At 39.7% G+C, this 22463-nt stretch overlaps 1 protein-coding gene across 1 annotated transcript in view; it reads right to left on the bottom strand.

Annotated features, from left to right (window-relative positions):
• SDHAF3 (succinate dehydrogenase complex assembly factor 3) overlaps positions 1 to 22382 on the bottom strand; it is a 72062-nt gene extending 49680 nt beyond the window's left edge. The window contains exon 1 of the mRNA XM_003896291.4: positions 22113 to 22382. Within this exon, the coding sequence (XP_003896340.1) occupies positions 22113 to 22286 (174 nt within the window). The 5' untranslated portion in view covers positions 22287 to 22382. The remainder of the gene's footprint in view (positions 1 to 22112) is intronic.
• Between the last annotated feature and the right edge of the window lie 81 nt (positions 22383 to 22463).

The following is a 22463-nucleotide window of genomic DNA, read 5'->3' as shown; positions in this document are numbered from 1 at the left end:
GTGGGAGGGGGGTGAGGGATAAAAGACTACAAATATGGTGCAGTGTATACTGCTCGGGTGATGGGTGGACCAAAATGTGACAAATCACCACTAAAGAACTTACTCATGTAATCAAATACCACCTGTATATCAATAACTTATGGAAAAAGAAAAAAAAAGTATCAGACTAGGATATTAGTTTACCCTAACAGTCTCTAATATTTGAAAAGATTAATCCAGTTTTTAAACAAAGTAAATATTCTTAGAAGAATTTAAGAAGGGGCCGGGAGCAGTGGCTGATGCCTGTAATCCCAGCACTTTGGGAGGCGGAGGTGGGTGGATCACTTGAGGTCAGGAGTTCAAGACCAGCCTGGTCAACATGGTGAAACCCCCTTTCTACTAAAAATACAAAAATTAGCCAGATGTGGTGGCGTGCGCCTGTAATCCCAGCTACTCAGGAGACTGAGGTGGGACAATCGCTTGAACCCAGGAGGGAGAGTTTGCAGCAGTGAGCCAAGATCACGCCACTGCACTCCAGCCTGGGCGACAGAGTGAGACTCTGCCAAAAAAAAAAAAAAAGAATTTAAGAAGAAAATAATCCTGAAAAGTTGTTCCTTCTTCCTGAGAGAAGATAGTGGTGTTCATTTGTACCTTAAGGAAATTGCATGCAGATACTCCATTTCATTTTCTTTCTAAGACTCAGCAGTTATGACTCTTCTAGGTCTTTTCCACTTCAAGATCTTAAATTCCTTAAATACTCTCCTTTTCTCTCCCCTACTTTAAGCACTTAAAACACTACATTAAATGGGAAAAGAAACAGGAGTATTAAGCTACTTTAACTTGTCCTGAATAATTAGAAACTAGAGATGCTTGATACTAGTTTTATAAAGACAAAAAGCTTATTAATAGCCAAATAGCAAAAAAAAAAAAAAAAAAAAAAAAGGTAAAAACTGAACCAGCTATGCATACGATCATATGCCTAATGGGTTGACAGTATTATCTACATAGAGACATGAATTAAAGCGCTTGGAATAAGCCTAATGCCCTAAATTCTCATATATTCATAAAATACAATTTCAGAATTTAACACTTTGTTTAAATTATTAATCTTTATAAACACTACAATTCGGGTCAGGCGCAGTGGCTCACGCCTGTAATCCTAGCACTTTGGGAGGTCGAGGTAGGTGGATCACAAGGTCAGGAGCTTGAGACCAGCCTGGCCAATATAGTGAAACAGTGTCTCTACTAAAAATACAAAAAATTAGCCAGGCGTAGTGATACGTGCCTGTAATCCCAGCTACTCGGGAGGCTGAGGCAGGAGAATCACTTGAACTTGGGAGGCAGAGGTTGGAGTGAGCCGAGAGAGTGCCACTGCACTTCAGCCCAGGCAATAGTGCAAGAATTCTCTCTCAAAAAAAAAAAAAAAAGACTACAGTTCACACATTTGATTGCTCAACTTTTTATCCAGCTGTGGTAATATTTGGTCTTTGTCAAAAAATAATCACTCATTTTTCTTTTGGCGGGAAAAAGACTTACTGAACACCTATTATAACATACTGCTCTCCCAGTAATTTTACAAAGATAAGTAGAACATTGTTTGTGTCCTCAATGAACTTACCATCAACTAGTGGCAAAAAGGGGTACATAAGTAACTATAATATAATGTAGATAACATTAAGTACCAAAATAGACTAATCCCAGCACTTTGGGAGGCCGAGGTGGGCGGATCACGAGTGCAGGAGATCAAGACCATCCTGGCTAACACGGTGAAACCACGTCTCTACTAAAAACACAAAAACTTAGCCAGGCATGGTGGCAGGCGCCTGTAGTCTCAGTTATTCGGGAGGCTGAGGCAGGAGAATGGCGTGAACCCGGGAGGCGCAGCTGGCAGTGAGCTGAGATTGCACCACTGCCCTCTAGCCTAGGTGACACAGCAAGACTCTGTCTCAAAAAAAAAAAAAAAAAAGTACCAAAACAGAAAAATACAATTTGAGGGAAATTAAAAGACATAGAAATTTCTTTCCATTTGAAGAATTAATCAGTTAAGAATTGACAGCACCATATGAAGGTTGTTTTGAAAGACACTTTAGGGTTTGGCCATGCAGAGAAAGACAGTAAAACATTTCAGCCAAATGAACAGCCAGAGTCAAAACAACTTGAGGCCACTTTCAGAGAGCAATGCTCAGTTAAATGACTAGAACACAGAATTCATGACAAAGAACATTTAGATAAAGGTAGGAAAAATACATTCGGGCCAGATTTTGCAGTTTTGAATGTCACGTTAAAGAGAGGTCAATGGGAAAACACTGATCGGTTTTGACAAGGGTAATAAAATGATCAAAGTTGTACTTTATAAGGTGACAGTTAAAAGAGACTAAAGGCAAGATTATTTATGAAATAACTGCAAACATCCAGAGGTACTGACCACTGGAATGGAGATAACAGGTCAGAGTTCTGATACTGTAAAGGAAAACAGAATCAACAGGATTTGGCAACTAACAGCATACAGAAGGTAAGAAAGAAGAAAGACTTAGTTAAGAATAATAAAATTACAAAATTTGTTTTCAGAGCACTCTTATCTGGAATTCTTGTCTCCTTCCTGTCAACCTACTTCCTACCCCACATTGACAGCAGGAGGAGGCAGACAAATGCCTAGGCAGATAGGGGCAGGTCCACAGTGAAACCTTAATTTCAAACCAAAGAGTTTAAAGCCTAAAAGTCAAGCTATGAGTCTCAGATAAATCTACAGGCCAGACTGAGAACCTCTCTTTCCGTCTGGTGCCCTTTCCTCCGATTGATCCTTACCCTTCACCTATTTTACATATACCCACCCTTCCCTAATTGGCTTTTATACTGTCAGGCCTACCTTTGAGTGGTGCCTTTGTTTTAGCCTTTTTTGCATACTCACAAACTAATCAGCATACACTCCCCCATTCTGAGCCCATAAAAGCCCCAGACTCAGCCATATTTTGGAAATGCCCATCTCCAGGTGTGGGGGACTACCCACCTTCAGGTGGGGGACCACTCACTTTTAGTCCCCTCTCTGCTGAGACCTGTTCTGTTGTTCAACAAAACTCTTCTCTGCTCTTCTCACCCTTTGGTTGTCAGTGTAACCTCATTCTTCCTGGACACAGGACAAGAACTAAGGAACCACCGAACACAGGTAGGAAAAAGGCTGTAACACTGTGGCCTTCTGCCGGCACTGGGCAGCCACCCCATGCACTGGGAAGCAGCGGCAGGGTCGGGCCAGCCCCGGAGGCACTGGCAGAGCAGGGCAGTGGGACTGAATGAGCTGTAACACAGGCAGGCTGGGGAACACTTGGTCCAGACACAGGCTGAGTGTGGATCCTGTGGCAAGCACATGATCTGGGGCAGAGTGCAAGCCAGGAGTGGTCCAATGGGCCTAGTGGGTAGGCGCCTCCTGCAGCGAGCCTGGGCACAAGCGAGGACCAGATGCAGGTGTCGCTGGCCACAGAGGTCTCCAGCTGGCAAAGCAGCACGAAAAAAATACCGTGTCAACATTAAAGCTAAAATATCTAACATTTATTGAGCACTTACTATGTGTAAGGCACTGGGCAACTATTATGCATATACTATCTTATTTAATCCTTAACCTTAGAGGTAAGTACTGCTGCTATGCCCATTTTACTGATGAGGAAACCAAGGCTTAGAATGGTTAATCAAATTACCCAAGGTCACAGAGTAAGTGGCTAGATGTTAACCAGTGTCAGATAATTATTAAAAGTGTTAGTCATATTAAATTTAAAATGTAATCTCTCACATGGGTATACATATTTTTAAAATAAACTCAAAGATAAAATGATCTTCAAAAGCCAATGAGGGCTGGGCAGTGGTGGCTCATGCCCATAATCCTAGTACTTTGGGAGGCCAAGACAGGTGGATCACCTGAGGTGAGGAGTTCGAAACCAGCCTGGTCAACATTGTGAAACCCTATCTCTACTAAAAACACATAAAAAATTAGCCGGGTGTGGTGGCAGGCACCTGTAATCCCATCTACTCAGGAGGCTGAGGCAGGAGAATTGCTTAAACCTGGGAGGCGGATGTTGCAGTGAGCTGAGATTGCACCACTGCACTCCAGCCTGGGTAACAAAGAAAGACTCCGTTTAAAAAAAAAAAAAAAAGCCAGTGGGGCTTGGCACAGTGGCTCACACCTGTGATCCTGAACTTTGGGAGGCCAAGGCAGGTGGATCACTTGAGGTCAGGAGTTCGAGACTAGCCTGGCCAACACGGTGAAACCTACTAAAAACACAAAATTAGCTGGGTGTGGTGCCACTTGCCTGTAATCCCAGCTACTCGGGAAGCTGAGGCAGGAGAATTGCTCGGACACAGGAGACAGAGGTTGCAGTGAGCCAAGATGGCGCCACTGTACTCCAGCCTGGGCAACAAAACAAAACTCCATCTATTAAAAAAAAAAAAAAAGCAAATGGAATGAGGGTATATGAAGGAATGGCAAGTGACATGGTAGATATATTGAATAGATAATCATAAATTCAATAGCTAAGAAAAAGATACTCTTTCCCTCTTGTACTTACACTCCAAATCATTGTCACACTGCCAAAAGATCAGCATTCACAACAATTATTCTTTAAGACACAATGGGTCTCACTCTCTCAAATATTGATATGTGGCAGGCTCATAAAGTCCTTAAAAATCCTGACTGTATTAATATCTATAACCCCTAAAAAAGAGTAGACATTGAATAACTGAGTAAACAACTGAACTCAGTTGGGCTGCTTCTGTCTAGTCCTCTCCGACATAGCGTGAAAACCCTCACACAGTTCAAGGCCTACATTTTGAATAATTTCTCCATGTCCTTGACTTGAACTTCATCCTGAAATCTCTGCTCCTGACCTGTTGTATCCTTTCTAGTTTTGAACTTAATAATGTCCTGTGCATTATCCTTGACTCTCAACTTGTTAAAGTCATGGACAAATATAGCTGGCCTGATTTATATTACAAGTGTTTCTCCTAGTTCCTAGAAAATTTCCAAGAGTTCCCTAACCCACAGACTCCCTTCTCAGTTATCAGGGAAAGGATTCAATTTCCACGGGCTCTAACAGAACCATGTTAGATCATGAAAGCGTTCTCCTTTGACTGACAATCTAAATCTAGTAGGCTATGCAGAGGATGTGACAGATGTAGACAAGTTCCCAATGTTCTCAGCTTCAGTTTGTATATACTTTCCCAAAGAAAGAATGTAATAAATAGTAGTGAGGCTCCCAGACAGCCCTGAAAAACAAACCACCACCACCAACAACAAAAAACCCTATATTTAAAGAAAACGTGCAGTTAAATATTACACAATAGGAATCACATTCTATTTTATATTTTCAGTATAAATCTACCATTTTATATTAAAGACTAGATCACTGTTTATGGCTAATTCAAGCATTCAAACTAAGAAGATGAATTATCATTACTATCTTCCAAGTATTAAGCAGAGCAATAAATTGCTGGGTATTAAACTATAGTAAGAAGTGAACAAACATTATATTTAAATGCACAATATACATCTACTTCTATAACTACAGACTAAGCTGAAGCAAAATAATTTCAGATTCCAGTTATGCTTTTAAAAGGGAAAAAAAATACTGAATAACTTTTTAAACTTTGCAAAACTTCACACTACCTGTTACTATTTAAGAAAATACAGTTTAAAAATGTACTGTAGTTCAATCTTACACAAACTCTTGCCACCACCTTAATTTAGGCTGTAAATATTTTGATAGCATTTTGTCAAAAAGAGTGGAACTAAAATAAAATAATATGGCAGGTCTTACTTTTTGAATGTACCAAATCTGAATTCTTCACATGAAACATAAATTTTCTTTTCAGATACATGCATCAAGATTTCTAGACATACCCTATTTAAAACAAATTTGATTTATGCAAATACAGGTTTACACAAAGAAACAAATTACAGGTTGATAATTCACTTTTCAAAAGGATTCACAAAAGAACTCTTTTAATTAGTAAGTTTGCCAATATACCTAAAAGTTATATTAAAAAAAAAAAAACCGTTTATAAACAACTCTTCAGAAATACACTCAAGGGTATTAATTACAGTTAGTCATAAGAGCATCAAGCTTCAGAAACTCCTATCAGTCTTTGTCTCAATAGCTGGACAAATATGGCAGGTGAAACCAAATACATTAACTGAAAATGGCATAGAAATGCATATTTAAGATAGTCTCTGATAAATACATATCTATCCTAACAATCGTGAATCTACCAAATTCTTCCTTAAAAATATACACAGGGACTAGGCCAGGCAAGGTGGCTCACGCCTGTAATCCCAGCACTTTGGGAGGCCGAGGTGGGTGGATCATGAGGTCAGGAGATCGAGATCATCCTGGGTAACATGGTGAAACCCCATCTCTACTAAAAATACAAAAAATTAGCCGGGCGGGGTGGCGGGTGCCTGTAGTCCCAGCTACTCGGGAGGCTGAGGCAGGAGAATGTTATGAACCCAGGAGGCGGAGCTTGCTGTGAGCCGAGATTGAGCCACTGCACTCCAGTCTGAGCCACAGAGACTCCATCTCAAAAAAAATATACACACACACACACACACACATATATATATATATATATATATATATATATACAGGGACTAGCAAATAATGCAGTCAATATGACTAAAGGTGACCCCAGGAAACCAATGGGCTAAAAGTTACTTTCCCTTCTTTGTACAGGCCATAAGTACAAAAAGAAAAATCCAGAGATCCCCATTAGTGTTGCAGGTATTTTTTTTTTTTTTTGTGAGAGGGAGTCTCGCTCTGTCGCCCAGGCTGGAGTGCAGTGGCGATCTCGGCTCACTGCAAGCTCCGCCTCCCGGGTTCATGCCATTCTCCTGTCTCAGCCTCCCCAGTAGCTGGGACTACAGGCACCGGCCACCACGCCCGGGTAATTTTTCTATTTTTAGTAGAGATGGGGTTTCACGTGTTACCCAGGATGGTCTCGATCTCCTGACCTCGTGATTCACCTGCCTCCGCCTCCCAAAGTGCTCGGATTACAGGTGTGAGCCACCACACCTGGCCTAGTTATTGCAGGTTTTTAAGAAGTGCTCTCACAGGTCGGAGACAACACCTAAGAAAGGAAATCTAAATTTGATGATCTGGAAATGAAGCATTTTTGAGTAGCTAAGAGAGGCACGAAGAAGATCCTAATGTCCACAAACTATCACTGCCAGCTAGCTTCTTCTGTTTAGAGTTGTATCCCAAATCCACAAACACTGGCATCTTAACTGAAGACCAAAATTAGGTACGATGTAGAGTAACCTTACTGATAACAAAAAGCAGTCTTACAATAATAAAGGGGTAAAGCTGAATGAGAAATATGACAAAGATGTAGCCACTTCAGGAAAATTTGACAGTGCAAAGGAGAAAGCTAAAGTTCCTGCGGGGTGGGGGGGGGAAGAGGAGTAGGATGAACAGGGTGACAGATAGGAGAAAGAAAGGTTTAAGCAAGGGGATATGAAGAAAAAATAAAACTGAGCATCTCTTTCCATGTAAATTCCAGAGCAGGGAAAACATCGTAATACACCTCTCTGAGAATGTGTCTCTGCCCTTACTAGATTTAATTACAAAATTAGAATATGATCACATGGCAGTTTCTAAAAGTGTTCTGAAAATCTTAAGTATGTACATTAAACAGTCGGGGTGTTATAAGCACCCAGAAACTGTATCAAACTGGGAAAAATTTCCAAACATTTTAAAGTAAGAACATCTTCTCAGCTGGGTGAGGTGGCTCACACCTGTAATTCCAGCACTTTGAGAGGCCAAGGCAGGCGGGTCATCTGAGGTCAGGAATTCAAGACCAGCCTGGCCAACATGGTGAAACCCTGTCTCTACTAAAAATACAAAAATTAGCCGGGCATGGTGGCAGGTACTTGTAATACCAGCTACTTGCAGGGCTGAGGCAGGAGAATCGCATGAACCTGGGAGGTGGAGGTTGCAGTGAGCCGAGATCATACCACTGCACTCCAGCCTGGGCAACAGAGCAAGACTCCGTCTCAAAAACAAAAGCAGTTCTTTTCACTCTATGCATCTTTCTCTTAGCCTTATAAAAGCATTTAATGATATTCACAGCATTTTTGTTTTCAAGTGGTGTTCATTCTGGTTATTCACCAGTAATCCAGAGTTATCAGTTATATATATCTATAGTTTATAAAATAAATCACATAGACAAACTCTTGAGGCCCATGATTGGAAGTGTGAGGCAATAAACACGTTACTTTTTGGAGGGGCCACATTCAAGGCATATGCTGTGAAGTCAGACCCGCAGAGGCTGCATGCAGCTGGCAGCCATCTCACCCAGGTAGCTGCTGTAGCTGTTTTTGCAGGTATGTGTTTGCTATATCATCTGCTGCCATTTTGAGCTTTGGAAAGGGGGCATGGAGTCAGCTACATGAAAAGTGTATGGATTTGTTTTTAAGTGGGATAGTTTTTAAACAAACTATAGACCTTTTCATCAGTAAAGAGTCATTGCACCAAAGTCCAGAAAACGTTCCTACTTAACCTCTGATATGTACAATAATACTCTGGTTTTGGTCTTAGGTTTCTGTGTGTTTATTACAATGAAATGTCTTTTAAAGGAAAATAAACCATACTATAATTTTTAAATTTTTTGAATAAAACATAAACATTTTAGTGTTTTAGAGCTCTGAAAGCAAAGTGCAATTTACTTTAGAAATGCTTTGAGTTACACTGACTTAGGAGTAAAGAAGAGCAACAACTTGTAAGTGAGGCAAATATCATTCTCCCTCCTTTGGGGTTAAGCTAATTAAATTTACACACAAAGAGAAGAATCTGAAATTTTTCGGGCCTAGGAAAAATAAGCAAGAAGTAGTTTAATCCATTAACATGTGTAAGAGTAACAATGATACCTCAACAGAAAGAAGGTGGTTAACATAAAAATAAAGGACTGAGGGCAAACTTATAACATGCATTCAGTACTGTTCAGGAAAAAAGGGCAATGAAGCTGTGGAACCCACAAAAATAATCTTACTAAAGGGATGTTTTCTACTGCAGACACAGTGAGGCCTGATGAGAAAAGCTCTCATGCCTACCCACTCCCTGTCATTTTAATTCCATGTTTACCAGGCAACCTTCTAAACACTATTTCAGTTTTCCAGAAAGCTTAATAGAGGTCCACAATTCCCTGAAGTCAAAGAAGTTCTTAAAAACAAAAGCTCTTTCAGAATTTATCTGGCAGCAAATCCTGACATAAATGTACATAAGGTCTTTATTTACTCCACTTACTGTGAATATTCAAATTTTTTCTGCAGATATACTAATGTATTTGATTACAGTACCACCCTAGATCCCACTCGATGTTTCTTAAAATTCACTAAATACTATTTCTTCACTTTCTAAAATCTAAAAAAAATACATGATTCTGAGACATATCTGAAAAGGTATCCCCCCTACCCCTGGAAGTAAATATAAATATTCTAACTCCTGGAAATGAGAGCCCTCTTCACTAGCCCCCACTCCCCTAGCAGCAGAAAAAATAAATCAGTCTTCTTCTTTATACTTCAATGTTATATAAATTTAAGTAATGTGAGTCTGTTGCCAAGAATCTGATCATTTCTGGTTATGTTGGTAAAGTCCAACTCCGGACTACAAGATCAATTACCAGACCCTGTATGATCACAATCAAGGTGGCACATACCTATCTAGAATCTCTTTCTGAAGCCTACTGGTTTCTAAGCTAAGGGGAGCCTGTTTGTCTTCCACCCTCCCTGACTGATGTGTCAGAAGACAAACTAACAGTTAACCTATATCCCCTCTCAATCCTACCTCACTGACAGCCTTCATTCACCTTCCACAAAACATAGGGGAAAAAGGTAAAAAATTAAAATAGAATACAGTTACTACATGGTAACTTAATTTTTATCAAATTAAGTTAGTGGAAAATCATTGAATATTTAAGTATGATCTCTAAGAAATTAAACGTAAGATTCTTCATGTTGCTTAACAAGACATAATACTAGACCAGATAGATGACACTGATGACAGGTACCAAATAGATAATTATGATTATTTTCTGATCTCGGTTTAGAGTCCTAAAGATTCCAAATATTTTTTCTAATGGTTAAGTAAAAAAGAAATATTTAGATAAATTTTGAATCTACACATTTAGATTTTCATTTATTTAATTTAGAAAACTCAACAAGAAATCATACAAAATATATAGATGACATTAGCATTTATTAAATATGAAGAAGTCTGAGTTGAACCTACAAAATTTTAAAAGCAAAATTAGGAAATGTATATATAAGGTGCTAGTAGCTGACTCACTGAGCATGTCTGCCTCAAGTCCTCTGTGAAATACGACTGGTAAAAATATTAAGTATATCCAGTGCATTTTAAAAATTATCCTTAATAACTTTCTTATAATTACCAAAGTAACACCTGATATTTGCAGAGAATCAAGAAAATCTGAGGTACACAGAAGAAAATTACAATCATTCTTAATCTTATCATCCAAAGATAAAGTTTATATGTAATTATGTTACAGTTTTTCCATGTTATTAGTTCTTCTGAAACACCATTTCTAATAACTGCATACTAACCCATCCATCATGTGGCTATAATTTCATTATTCTATCATTGGATATTTACAGTAATTTAAAATTCTCACTTTACTATAGATATGCAACACAGCAATTAACATCTTTGTACATAAATCACAGAATGACCTATTAGAATCTCTTTTGCCCATTTCTTTTAGTAAAGCTTTAAGTTTTTTCCTATTGAGCTAAATAAGTTCTTTTCATATTAATGTGGCCAATCACATATTAATCCTAAACATTCCATTTGTCTTTATACTTCAACCAAGCCATCTGATTCAATAGTTTAACTCACCTCATAATATAATCACATCTTAAGAGGTAAAAAGGAACTTTTGGTCCATCCCTAATTCAGGGGCAAAATATTATTTTCCCTCTTGAGACAACTAAGGCCCAAAGAAACCTTTCAAAAAAGCGTATGTGCCTGATTATTAAGAAAGTTTAACAGTTACAGCCCAGCAATTTCCATTCTCATTTCATTACTGAAAACAATCTTTCAAATAGAAATATTAGGCAATTAGCACTTCAGGCTAACAGTGTAGAAGGGCTTAAAATAAAAAGCAATGTACTCTTTTCTGTGTATCTCCTCTGAGGACATTTTTTGTTTTATTTTGGTCTCTTTCATGTTTCAAATGTCTTGAGAATTTTGGTTATCTGTCCACATTTATGAATAAAGCAATAAGAAACTAACCAAGAACTATACATATAGATAGGCTTGTTGATTGGGAAATTACTTTTAGGGTTAATCTTGCCTGTATTTGCTTCCCGCTCCTGACTTCCTACCTAACCTGGTGTTTGAGTTCACTTGGTTTTGGCAGCTTGGCTATCTCTTTAGGTGTATTCTCTGTATTCTGAACTGTGGCCTCCTCTGTCTGCTTTGCTTCATTATTTACACTGTTCTTCTGCTTTCCATCTTCAGAAAATCTGTTGAAATTGCTTGGCTGCTAATGGCTCCATTCTTGTTCTCTAGTCATTATGGATTATTCCTTTTAAAAATTGCTTTACTACTAGTTTAGTCTGGCTTTGGAAGGGAGAGGAAATAAAAAATAAGCTCTTGTGATATTCCCAGTCTGCCATCTTTACTTGGAAATCCTTTCACGTTAAAGATGAAGAAACTAAGGCCTATGGAAGTAAAATGACTTGTTTGATATTGATGCAGGATTTTTTCACTGTCCTGTTGCCAGCCGGAAATCTTCTCTGGCGGGTAGCACCCCTGCCCAGGCCTCACTTAGTTCTGAGCTGGCCACTAGGCTTGCTCTGCCCACCCAGGCTGGCAGGCTGCGCTCGGCTCACGCTGCCAGCCTGGCTCCCATGTCTACTGAGGGTGAGCCAGGCACAGAGCAGCAAGGGATATGTGAGCAAGCGAGTGTGGGATCCAGCCATGGTGCACAGCCAGGTGTGCCAACTGCTGTGGTGGGTCTGTGGTGGGGTGGGCAGCTCCAGGCACTGGCTTCGTGCGAGGCTGTGGCTGGACCAGGCATACCACAGTGGTTTCCACCTTGGGTGCCAGCATCAGGATGAGGGGAAGGCAGTGGTGCCTGAAAACTTGGAGATGCCAGCAACTGTGGAGCCCCAAAGGGGGCGTTACAGCATGTGAAACCTCGTCTTTACTAAAAATATAAAAACTAGTTGGGTGTGGTGGTGGATGCCTGTAATCCCAGCTACTCGGGAAGCTAAGGCAGGAGAACTGCTTGAACCCAGAAGGAGGTTTCAGTGAGCCCACACAGTGCCACCGCACTCCAGTCTCGGCGACAGAGGGAGACTCAGTCTCAAAAAAAAAGAAAAAAAAACTTGATGTAGAAAACATGTATGTGTGACAAATCACCATTGAATAAACCATCACAAAAACACCAACGAGTAAAAAGCAGAATTAACAATCTGACTGAGACCCAACTGACCCACTCATACTTGAGAGACATATCCCTGACACATACAATCCATTCACTAAACAGAGAAGCAATTCATTCCTTTTCTCCTGCAAGCTAAAACTATAAATCGAGATGTTCAAAAGCAACAAAATTAGGTCCACAAATTAGGTAAGAGAAGCATACATTTATAAAAACTAGCCAAATATTCATCCGATCCTAATTATATTAAGAAAACTCTAAATATAGGTGACATGCCACTTAATACATTTGTATGTGTGGTACATACATACAAATGATGATCCACTTCAAAATCATATATAAGAAAAAGACATCCCATGAGAGTTACAAAGGGATGGCTACCTGAAGTCTGAAGCATTTCCTCCTGTCGAACAAATGCGACAAAATAAAATCAGAAAGAAAATGTTATGATATCTAAATTATCACACAAATATAAAGAATTGAACATAATCAAGTAAGAGCAGTTACAGTCAGTCCGTGATACCGGGATCATTGCCTTTACTTGAAGGGAAGAAAAAGAAAATGGATTCTCTTGGATGTGGCAAGATGGCCAAATAGGTACAGCTCCCGAAGGCAGCTCCAAGTGAGACCAACACAGAAGGCGGGTGATTTCCACATTTCCAACTAAGGTACCCTGTTCATCTCACTGGGACTGGTTAGGCAGTGGGTGCAGCCCATGTAGGGCAAGCAGAAGCAGGGTGGGGTGTTGCCTCACCCGGGAAGTGCAAGGAGCGGGGAGAGGTGAGGGGGCTCTCTTTCCCAGCCAAGGGAAGCCATGAGGGACTGTGCTATCTGGCCCACATACTATGCTTTTCCCATGGTTTTCGTAATCTGAAGACTAGGAGATTCCCTGGTGTGCCTACACCACCAAGGCCCTGGGTTTCAAGCTCAAAGCTGGGTGGCTATTCAGGCAGACACCAAGCTAGCTGCAGGTTTGTTTTTTTATTTCCATATTCCAGTGGTGCCTGGAACCTGGGTGAGACAGAACCGTTCACTCGCCTGGAAAGGGGGCTAAAGCCAGGGAACCAAGTGGTCTGGCTCAGTAGGTCCCACTCCCATGAAGGCCAGCAAGCCAAGAGCCACTGACTTGAAATTCTGGCTGCCAGCACAAGTCTGAAGTTGACCTGGGCCAACAGAGCTTGGTGGGGGGAGGGGCATCCGCCATTACTGAGGCTTGAGTAGGCTCTTTTCCCCTGACGGTACTAAGGACTGGGAGGAACTCAACATAATGCAACAAAGCGGCTGTGGCCAGACTGCCTCTCTAGATTCTTCCCCACTGGGCAGGGCATCTCTGAAAGAAAGGCAGCAGCCCCAGTCAGGGGCTTACAGATAAAACTCCCATCTCCCTGGGATAGAGCACCTGGGGGAAGCAGCACCTGTGGGCATAGCTTCAGCAGACTTAAAAATTCCTGCCTGCCAGCTCTGAAGAGAGCAGTGGATGCTGACAAGGAGGGCTTTCCCAGGACGGTGCTTGAGCTCCACTAAGGGACAAACTGCCTCCTCATCTGGGTCCCTGACCCCCATGCCTCCTGACTGGAAGAGACCTCCCAACAAGGGTTGACAGACACCTCATACAAGAGAGCTCTGGCTGGCATCAGGCCAGTGCCCCGCTGGGACGAAGCTTCAGGAGGAAGGAGCAGGCAGCAATCTTTGCTGTTCTGCAACCTCTGCTGGTGATACCCAGGCAAACAGGGTCTGAAGTAGACCTCCAGCAAACTGCAGCAGACCTGCAGAAGAGGGGCCTGTTAGAAGAAAAACAAACAAACAGAAGGCAGCAACATGAACATCAACAAAAAAGACCCTCACACAAAACCCCATCCAAAGTAAATCCATGAAGATGAGGAAACACCAGCACAAAAATGCTGACAATTTCAAAAATCAGAATGCCTCTTCTCCTCCAAATGATCGCAACTCCTCTCCAGCAAGGACACAAAACTGAATGGAGAATGACTTTGATGAACTGACAGAAGTAGGCTTCAGAAGGTGGGTAATAACAAACTCCTCTAGGCTAAAGGAGCATGTTCTAACCCAATGCAAGGAAGCTAAGAACTCTGACAAAAGGTTACAGGAACTGCTAACTAAAACAACCAGTTTAGAGAAGAACATAAATGACCTGATGGAGATGAAAAACACAGCATGAAAACTTCATGAAGCATACACAAGTATCAAGAGCCAAATCGATAAAGAGGAAGAAAGGATATCAGAGACTGAAGATCAACTTACTGAAATAAGGCGTGGAGACGATATTAGAGAAAAAAGAATGAAAAGGAATGAACAAAGACTGCAAGAAATACGGGACTATGTGAAAAGACCAAGACTATGATTGACTGAGGTTCCTGAAAGTGGTTTCTTTGAAACCAACGAGAACAAGAAGACAACGTATCAGAATCTCCGGGACACAGCTAAAGCAGTGTTTAGAGGGAAATTTATAGCACTAAAATGCCCACATTGGAAAGTGCGAAAGACCTAAAATCAACACCCTACTGTCACAATGAAAAGAACTAGAGAAGCAAGAGCAAACAAATTCAAAAGCTAGCAGAAGACAAGAAATAACTAAGATCAGAGCAGAACTGAAGGAGATAGAGACCTGAAAAACCCTTCAAAAAAAATCAATGAATCGGAGCTGATTTTTTGAAAAGACTAACTAAATAGACTGCTGACCAGACTAACAAAGAAGAAAAGAGAGAAGAATCAAATAGACACAATAAAAATGACAAAGCATTCCCTTTGAAAACCAGTACTAGACAATGAGGACCTTTCTCACCACTCCTATTCAACGTATTATTGGAAGTTCTGGCCAGAGCAATCAGACAAGAGAAAGAAATAAAGGGTATCCAAACAGGAAGAGAGGAAGTCAAATTGTCTGTTTGCAGATGACATGATTGTATATTTAGAAAATCCCATCTCAGCCCAAAAACTCCTTAAGCTGATAAACAACTTCAGCAAAGTCTCAGGATATGAAATCAATGTGCAAAAATTGCAAGCATTCCTATACACCAATAATAGATAAGCAGGGAGCCAAATCAGGAGTGAACTCCCATTCACAATTGCTACAAAGAAAATAAAATACCTAGGAATACACCTTACAAGAGACACAAAGGACCTCTTCAAGGAGAACTACAAACCACTGCTCAAAGAAGTAAGAGAGGAAACAAATGGAAAAACCTTCCATGCTCATGGATGGGAAGAATTAATATTGTGAAAACGGCCATACTGCTGAAAGTAATTTATACGTTCAGTGCTATTCCTATCAAGCTACCATTGACTTTCTTCACATAACTAGAAAAAAAATTACTTTGAATTTCATATGGAACCAAAAAAGAGCCCGCATAGCCAAAACAATCCTAAGCAAAAATAACAAGGGTGAAGGCATCACGCTACCTGACTTCAAACTATACTACAAGGCTACAGTAACCAAAACAGCTTGGTACTGGTACCAAAACAGACATATAGATGAATGGAACAAAACAGAGGCCTCAGAAATAACACCACACATCTACAATCATCTCATCTTTGACAAACCTGACAAAAACATGCAATGGGGAAAGAATTTCCTATTTAATAAACGGTGCTGGGAAAACTGGCTAGCCATATGCAGAAAACAGAAACTGGACTCCTTCCTTACGCCTTAAGACCAACTCAAGATGGATTAAAGACTTAAACGTAAAATCTAAAACCAAAAAACCCTAGAAAAAAACCTAGGCAATACCATTCAGGACACAGGTATGGGCAAAGACTTCACGATTAAAACACCAAAAGCAATGGCAACAAAAACGAAAATTGACAAATGGGATCTACTTAAATTAAAGAGCTGCTCAGCAAAAGAAACTATCATCAGAGTGAACAGGCAACCTACAGAATGGGAGAAAATTTTTGCAATATATCTGTTTGACAAAGGGCTAATATCCAGAATCTACAAAAGGAACTTAAATTTACAAGAAAAAAAAAAACCATCAAAAAGTGGGCAAAGGATATGAACACACACTTCTCAAAAAAAAAAAAAAGACATTTATGCTGCCAACAAACATGAAAAAAAGCTCATCATCACTAGTCATTACAGAAATGCAAATCAAAACCACAATGACATACCATCTCATGCCAATTAGAATGGCAATCATTAAAAAGTCAGGAAACAACAGATGCTGGAGCGGATGTGGAGAAATATAAACACTTTTTACACTGCTGGTAGGAGCGTAAATTACTTCAACCATTGTGGAAGACAGTGTGGTGATTCCTCAAGGATCTGGAACCAGAAATACCGTTTGACCCAGCAATTCCACTACCAGGTATATACCCAAAGGATTATAAATCATTCTACTATAAAGACACATGCACATGTATGTTTACTGCAGCACTATTTACAATAGCAAAGACTTGGAACCAACCCAAATGCCCATCAATGATAGGCTGGATAGAGAAAATGTGGAACATATACACCATGGAATACTATGCAGCCATAAAAAAGCATGAGTTTATGTCCTTTGCTGGGACATGGATGAAGCTGGAAACCATCATCCTCAGCAAACTAATACAAGAACAGAAAACTAAACACCACATGTTCTTACTCATAAGTGGGAATTGAACAATGAGAACACATGGACACAGGGAGAGGAACATCACACACCCGGGCCTTTCAGGGGGTGGGGGAAAAGAGGAGGTAGGAGCATTAGGACAAATACCAAATGCATGCAGGGCTTAAAACCTACATGATGGGTTGGTAGGTGTAGCAAACCACCATCGTACATGTATACCTATGTAACAAACCTGCACGTTCAGCACATGTATCCCAGAACTTAACATAAAATTTTAAAAAGTAAAAAAGTACTTCCTTTGTAGCAGTAACTAGGAACAAATGCAGATGGAAAGAAAAAAAAGAAAAAAGATAAAAAAGAAAAATTCTAGCACTATATGACTACTTTCATTCTCTCAATTCCTAAATGTTAATGTTTTATCTTTGACCAACTTCCCCAACACTATAACCAAAAGGGGCACTTCCACCCACATCTTTGGTCCACCAACTACAGGTAGTAACTTCCAAATCTCTATCTCCAGCCACAATCTGTCTCCTGAGTATCGGACCAACATATATCTCTCTGAATATCTTCACTTAACTGTTCCATGAGAATGTTTAGCACAAAGCACACCAAATTGAACTCATTCCCAATCTGTTCCTCCTATATGACTATTCTGGTTACTGGTATCATGCTCCAAACTCAGGAGTTATCCATTCTGTTTTCTTCTCCTTCACTAATACTGTATTAGTCAACGAGTCAAGTTCCACTCTACTTTAAAAGAAAAAAAAAAAATTTTTTTCATACATCTATATCCTCCATTTTCAAGGCCTCTGTCTTGGTTTAGACATATTCCTATTTGAGACTCAGATTACTACATCCATCTACTAACAGTTCTCCCCACTTTCAAACTGGTTTTTACTTCAATTATTCCTCTATGTTGCTGCCAACATGATCTTTCTAGAATACAATTTATGTCATTTCCACCATTTAAGAAGCTTTCAATGATTCAAAATAAAAACTTAAAACCTTAGCAGAATATCCTGTCTCCTGCCACCTCTTTAGCTTTATTTCTTCCTCATCTTCCGTGTAAAACACTAAATTCCAAACACAATACTGCAGTTCCTGGAAAAAAGTCATACTGTTTCTTACCTCGATGCCTCTGCATATGTTATTCCCTCTTTCTAGAAGGTTCTCTTTTTGACATGGTAAATTTGACCTACTCAAGACTTAACCATCTTGTATAGCTTTCAACTTCCTCCATTTCTCCTTGATCCCACAGCATTTAATAGACACTCATACTATATTACAATTGTCTACCCTTTTCTACTAAACTTTGAACACTGTGAAAGTGAAAATACATTTATTATTCATTTTTGTGTCCTAAATGCCTAGCACATTGTCTGGAAATAACAATTGATCAAAACTATCTGAAAAATGTTTATGCCTTTTTCTAGAAACAAAACACTTAAAAAACATTCCCCAACAGACACAGAACAAAACAGGTACTTAAGAAAAACAACAGGAACTAGGCAAGAGGCAACTGAGAAAAATAAATGGGACAGAAAAAGAAAAATTAAACACATGAAGTCTCTTCAGGTAGCTCCTGAGAGCACTCTTGCATGCTCTTTGTCTCATATTCTCTCACCAACATGTTTTATCTATTTAATCTTCAATGCTTATTCTGATTTCCTAGAAAATAAGTGGTAGGCACAGAGAGAAAAATAGAAAGCCTTACTTAAATCAACTATTCCTCAAAAATGAGCACAGTCAGAACTTTCAAAATGACATAGTTAAGACCCCTGATCTATGGAGTCTCAATTTCACTTCTAATAGTTACCTCCTAAGAGTTGAGATTACAATGCACATTTTACAAACCAGTTATCGTACATTCTCCCTTAATAGATTCCCAAAAACTCTTCCTGAACTTTATTTTTTCTCTTATAGAGAGAAATTACATAAATTCCCTATTTACTCTGTAAACATGCTTTTACATTTATATACTTAAAATACTTTCCTTCCACGTTGCCCCAATTGGTCCTTGAACAAAAACTTCTCCCAGCTGAATTCTCTCTACTACTATATTGCCAGTTTACCAGGATCACAAATGAAAGGAACTAGAGAACTCTCTTCCAAATACGGGGCCTCTAGTGTTCTTGATCCCTTTCTTTTCTTCAGTGGTAACTTACCCAACGTTGCCCACTGATGTAAAACAAATTCAGAATCCATTCAAGTTCACAATTAAGTTGAGATGTGTGTGAGGGACTGGGATTGTGTAGACCAGACTCTACATAACATATAAAGTTAGAAGTCCACAACAGTTACTCTTAGTTGGATGTAAACGTAACCATTAAGTAATATTCAAACAACAGGTGCCAAGTTTGTAATGAGCACTAACTGAAAAATAAAGGCATAAAAATCCATGTCATATCTAGCAGTATCTAGTATAACAGTCATAAATTAGATGTTCTGAAGAACATGTGGGGGAAAAAAAGACATGGAAATCTTAAATATATTACTCTCTGGTGATAAAACTTCTCTAGCCAGGTTTTTTTCCCCTCCAATCATTAGCTCTTCTCTAGCCCTACTCTTTCAAAAATACCAGTTCTTCAAGTATCTTTCTTGGTAGGATCCAACCTACCACGTCTAAAAAAGACCAGTTTTTCAAGTATCTTTCTTGGTAGGATCCAACCTACCACGTCTAACTCCCAGGCTTAGGTTAAGCTGCCTTGCAACTGTGATAATTACGTTATCCAAAGAGATCACTATGTTTAAATTTATCTTTACGCAGCTGCCAATTCATTAATTCCAGTAGATCAACAATGGTCCGGGAAGACAGGAAAAACTGTTCTCTACAGATGCATGTCAACTAATAAATTCAAACAGAATGAGGGAAACAAAAGAACCACCATTGGAACGCAATGGCAAAATCCATCAATGAATGCTAAGATTAGTAGTCATCTGCAAGCCTGAGAGTATCTACCCCCAAATATGTATTAATTTCAAAAGGGAAATAGTAAGTTTACAGTAGAGACACCAGGCGGATTACTACTTTAACCAAGTGATCACAGTTATCATCACCAGTAAGAAGGCATATTAATATCACGTGACCTCTGACATTAAGTGTTGAGAAGAACACTTCAGCCCCTGTGGTATTCTCAGTAATGCGTAAAATCAATTAAACCATGAGAAAACACCAGACAAACTCAAATTGAGAGGCATTCCACAAAGTTAACAGACCAGTACTTTTCAAAAAATTATCAAGGTAATGAAAGATAGGAAGACGAGGAACTCTCACAGAATGGAGATTAAGGAAAAAGAATGACTAAATGCATTGTAGAATCCCCATTGGATCCTGGAACAGAAAAAGGACATTAGTGAAAGGGCTGGCAAATTGTAAATAAAGTCTGTAGTTAATAGTATATTGTAGCAATGTGAATTTCTTGCTTTTGATCACTGTACCCTGATAATGTAAGATGCTAACATAGGGGAAACAGGATGTAGGGAACTCTGTACTGTCTTTCTAACTCTCCTGTATGTCTAAAATTATTCCAAGAGTTTTAAAAACCTCAATTCCAGTTACCAAGCCTACTAGGTCAACTAACGCATTTTTTATTTATGCAGTTCTTTTTTATACCCTCTTTCTCTCCTACAACCTATTATCAATTTTTTTCTGAGTTGCTACTCTTTCCTACTTTTTCCCTAAAAGGCTTCCAAGTGTTTACGTTTTAAGACTTCTCAAAATAACCTTATTTCCTCCCAACAGAGAGCTACTCTCCTTCCTGTACGGCCACAAAATGACCTACCTTAAAAGATGTAAAATACTTTAATACAGTATCTTATAGCTTCGTAACAATTAGCAATACAAAAGTGCTTGTAAATACATTTACGTATGTAAATTTTGAGATGCATAAACACTTATTATTTTATAGATGAGAAAATAAGACCAGAAAAATTAAGTGATTGACACTTAATATTAATAAATGTCAGAGACTGAATCTGAATCCAGTTCTTCAGGCTCCAAAACTAAATTACCTTATTAAAATAAAATGCTCTGTACCTGAAAAGCGTCAACTTCCTTGGCTTCAGACAAGCGAATTACATCAAATAGACCATGATTTTCAAGGAAGGTCTAAATTTTCCTATTGTTCTAAATGTCAAAAAGCTTCAATAATTATACAAATAAGAATTCTGGAAATCATTGCAAATTTTGTGCTCACCCTAACCATTCTTTTGATTTTTTAAAAAAAGCAGACTTTAGTCAACTCCCCTTCAACTTTTTAGGCCGAAGAATCGCTTACCTCTACTTTCATACCAGCTCCAGCTCATGCTTTCAAGTATCTGAGCTGTCATTCCAATTTCTAATTCATTTCTTTATATTTGCAAATGAAAACTTGGGACAATCCTGCAGGGCCCCGAGCCCCACGAAATACTCTGAATATCTTTTGTCCTTCACTCAAAAAAAACAAAAAAAAGTCAAACGACTTATTGCTAATGCATGTGTTCGTTTAACATTTAGCGCAACGGTGTAGGGCGATGTAACACTGACTTGAGACCTCGGAGGAAACAACTTTCACCTGACTTAACTGGCACCAGCATTTTTCTCCTTCACAGTTTGTAATCTCCTGCCTTTTGTAATCTATAATCTTTTTCATGTTACCTGATTTCTATATCAGCCAAGTGAGAAAATTATTTAAACCAAACCAAAACAGCTGAGATTAAAGAAATCATAAATTACGGAAATAAGCCTTTAAATTTGAAAACTAGTAAGAGAAGCATTAATTTATTAACGGGCGCTTACTATGTGCAAAGGCACTTAAAAGAACAAAAAGCTCCTGAGGTCTTTGAGCACTTAACGACGACTTGCTCATTTTTGTGACCTCCTACCCTCACCCTTCCAGCACCTGGCATCTGCAGGAGCTGAAAAGTTGAACTGAATTGGGGACGCTGAAGTAACAGGATATGCTCCGGGGAAAAACCCGTGGGAGAAACTTTGAAAGTGTTATCGAACAGCATTACGCTGTTTAATTCAAACAGAACAGGTTGCTGCTCTGTTTAACCCCGCATGGGGGACTGGAACGAGAAACCGGGACACCGAGGGACCCCAAAGGTCTTGGGCAGAGAAAAGGGGGCGTCACTTGCCTCCCATTCCTGCAAGAAACGCTGGGCCTCGTCAGAACCAACGCTCTTATGTCTCCTAAATTCGTCTTTCACGTACTGGTCGCCCAGGGCTTTGAGGTCCGGAGGCAGAACACGGTGCAGCTGCAAGACGCGCTTGTACAATGCCCGGACTCGAGAAACGTGCCGCCCCGGCATAGCGCCGCGGGTCAAGCGGTTACTACGCCTGCGCAGAGGGACGACACGTTTCAGCCCTTCTGCGAAGTTGCGTATTAGTGAACCGGAAGGTAGACGAAAGAGGGCGCGCGACCTCTATCCGGTTTGGTCCCTTCCAGAATCAGGTCCTTCCGGAAACCCAAGCTCCGATGCGGGCGG

This window comes from Papio anubis, chromosome 4, assembly GCF_008728515.1.
Source record: "Papio anubis isolate 15944 chromosome 4, Panubis1.0, whole genome shotgun sequence".
Lineage (NCBI taxonomy): Eukaryota > Metazoa > Chordata > Mammalia > Primates > Cercopithecidae > Papio > Papio anubis.
Note: the sequence above shows the minus strand (reverse complement) of the source record. Positions and strands in the feature narration are given on the sequence as shown.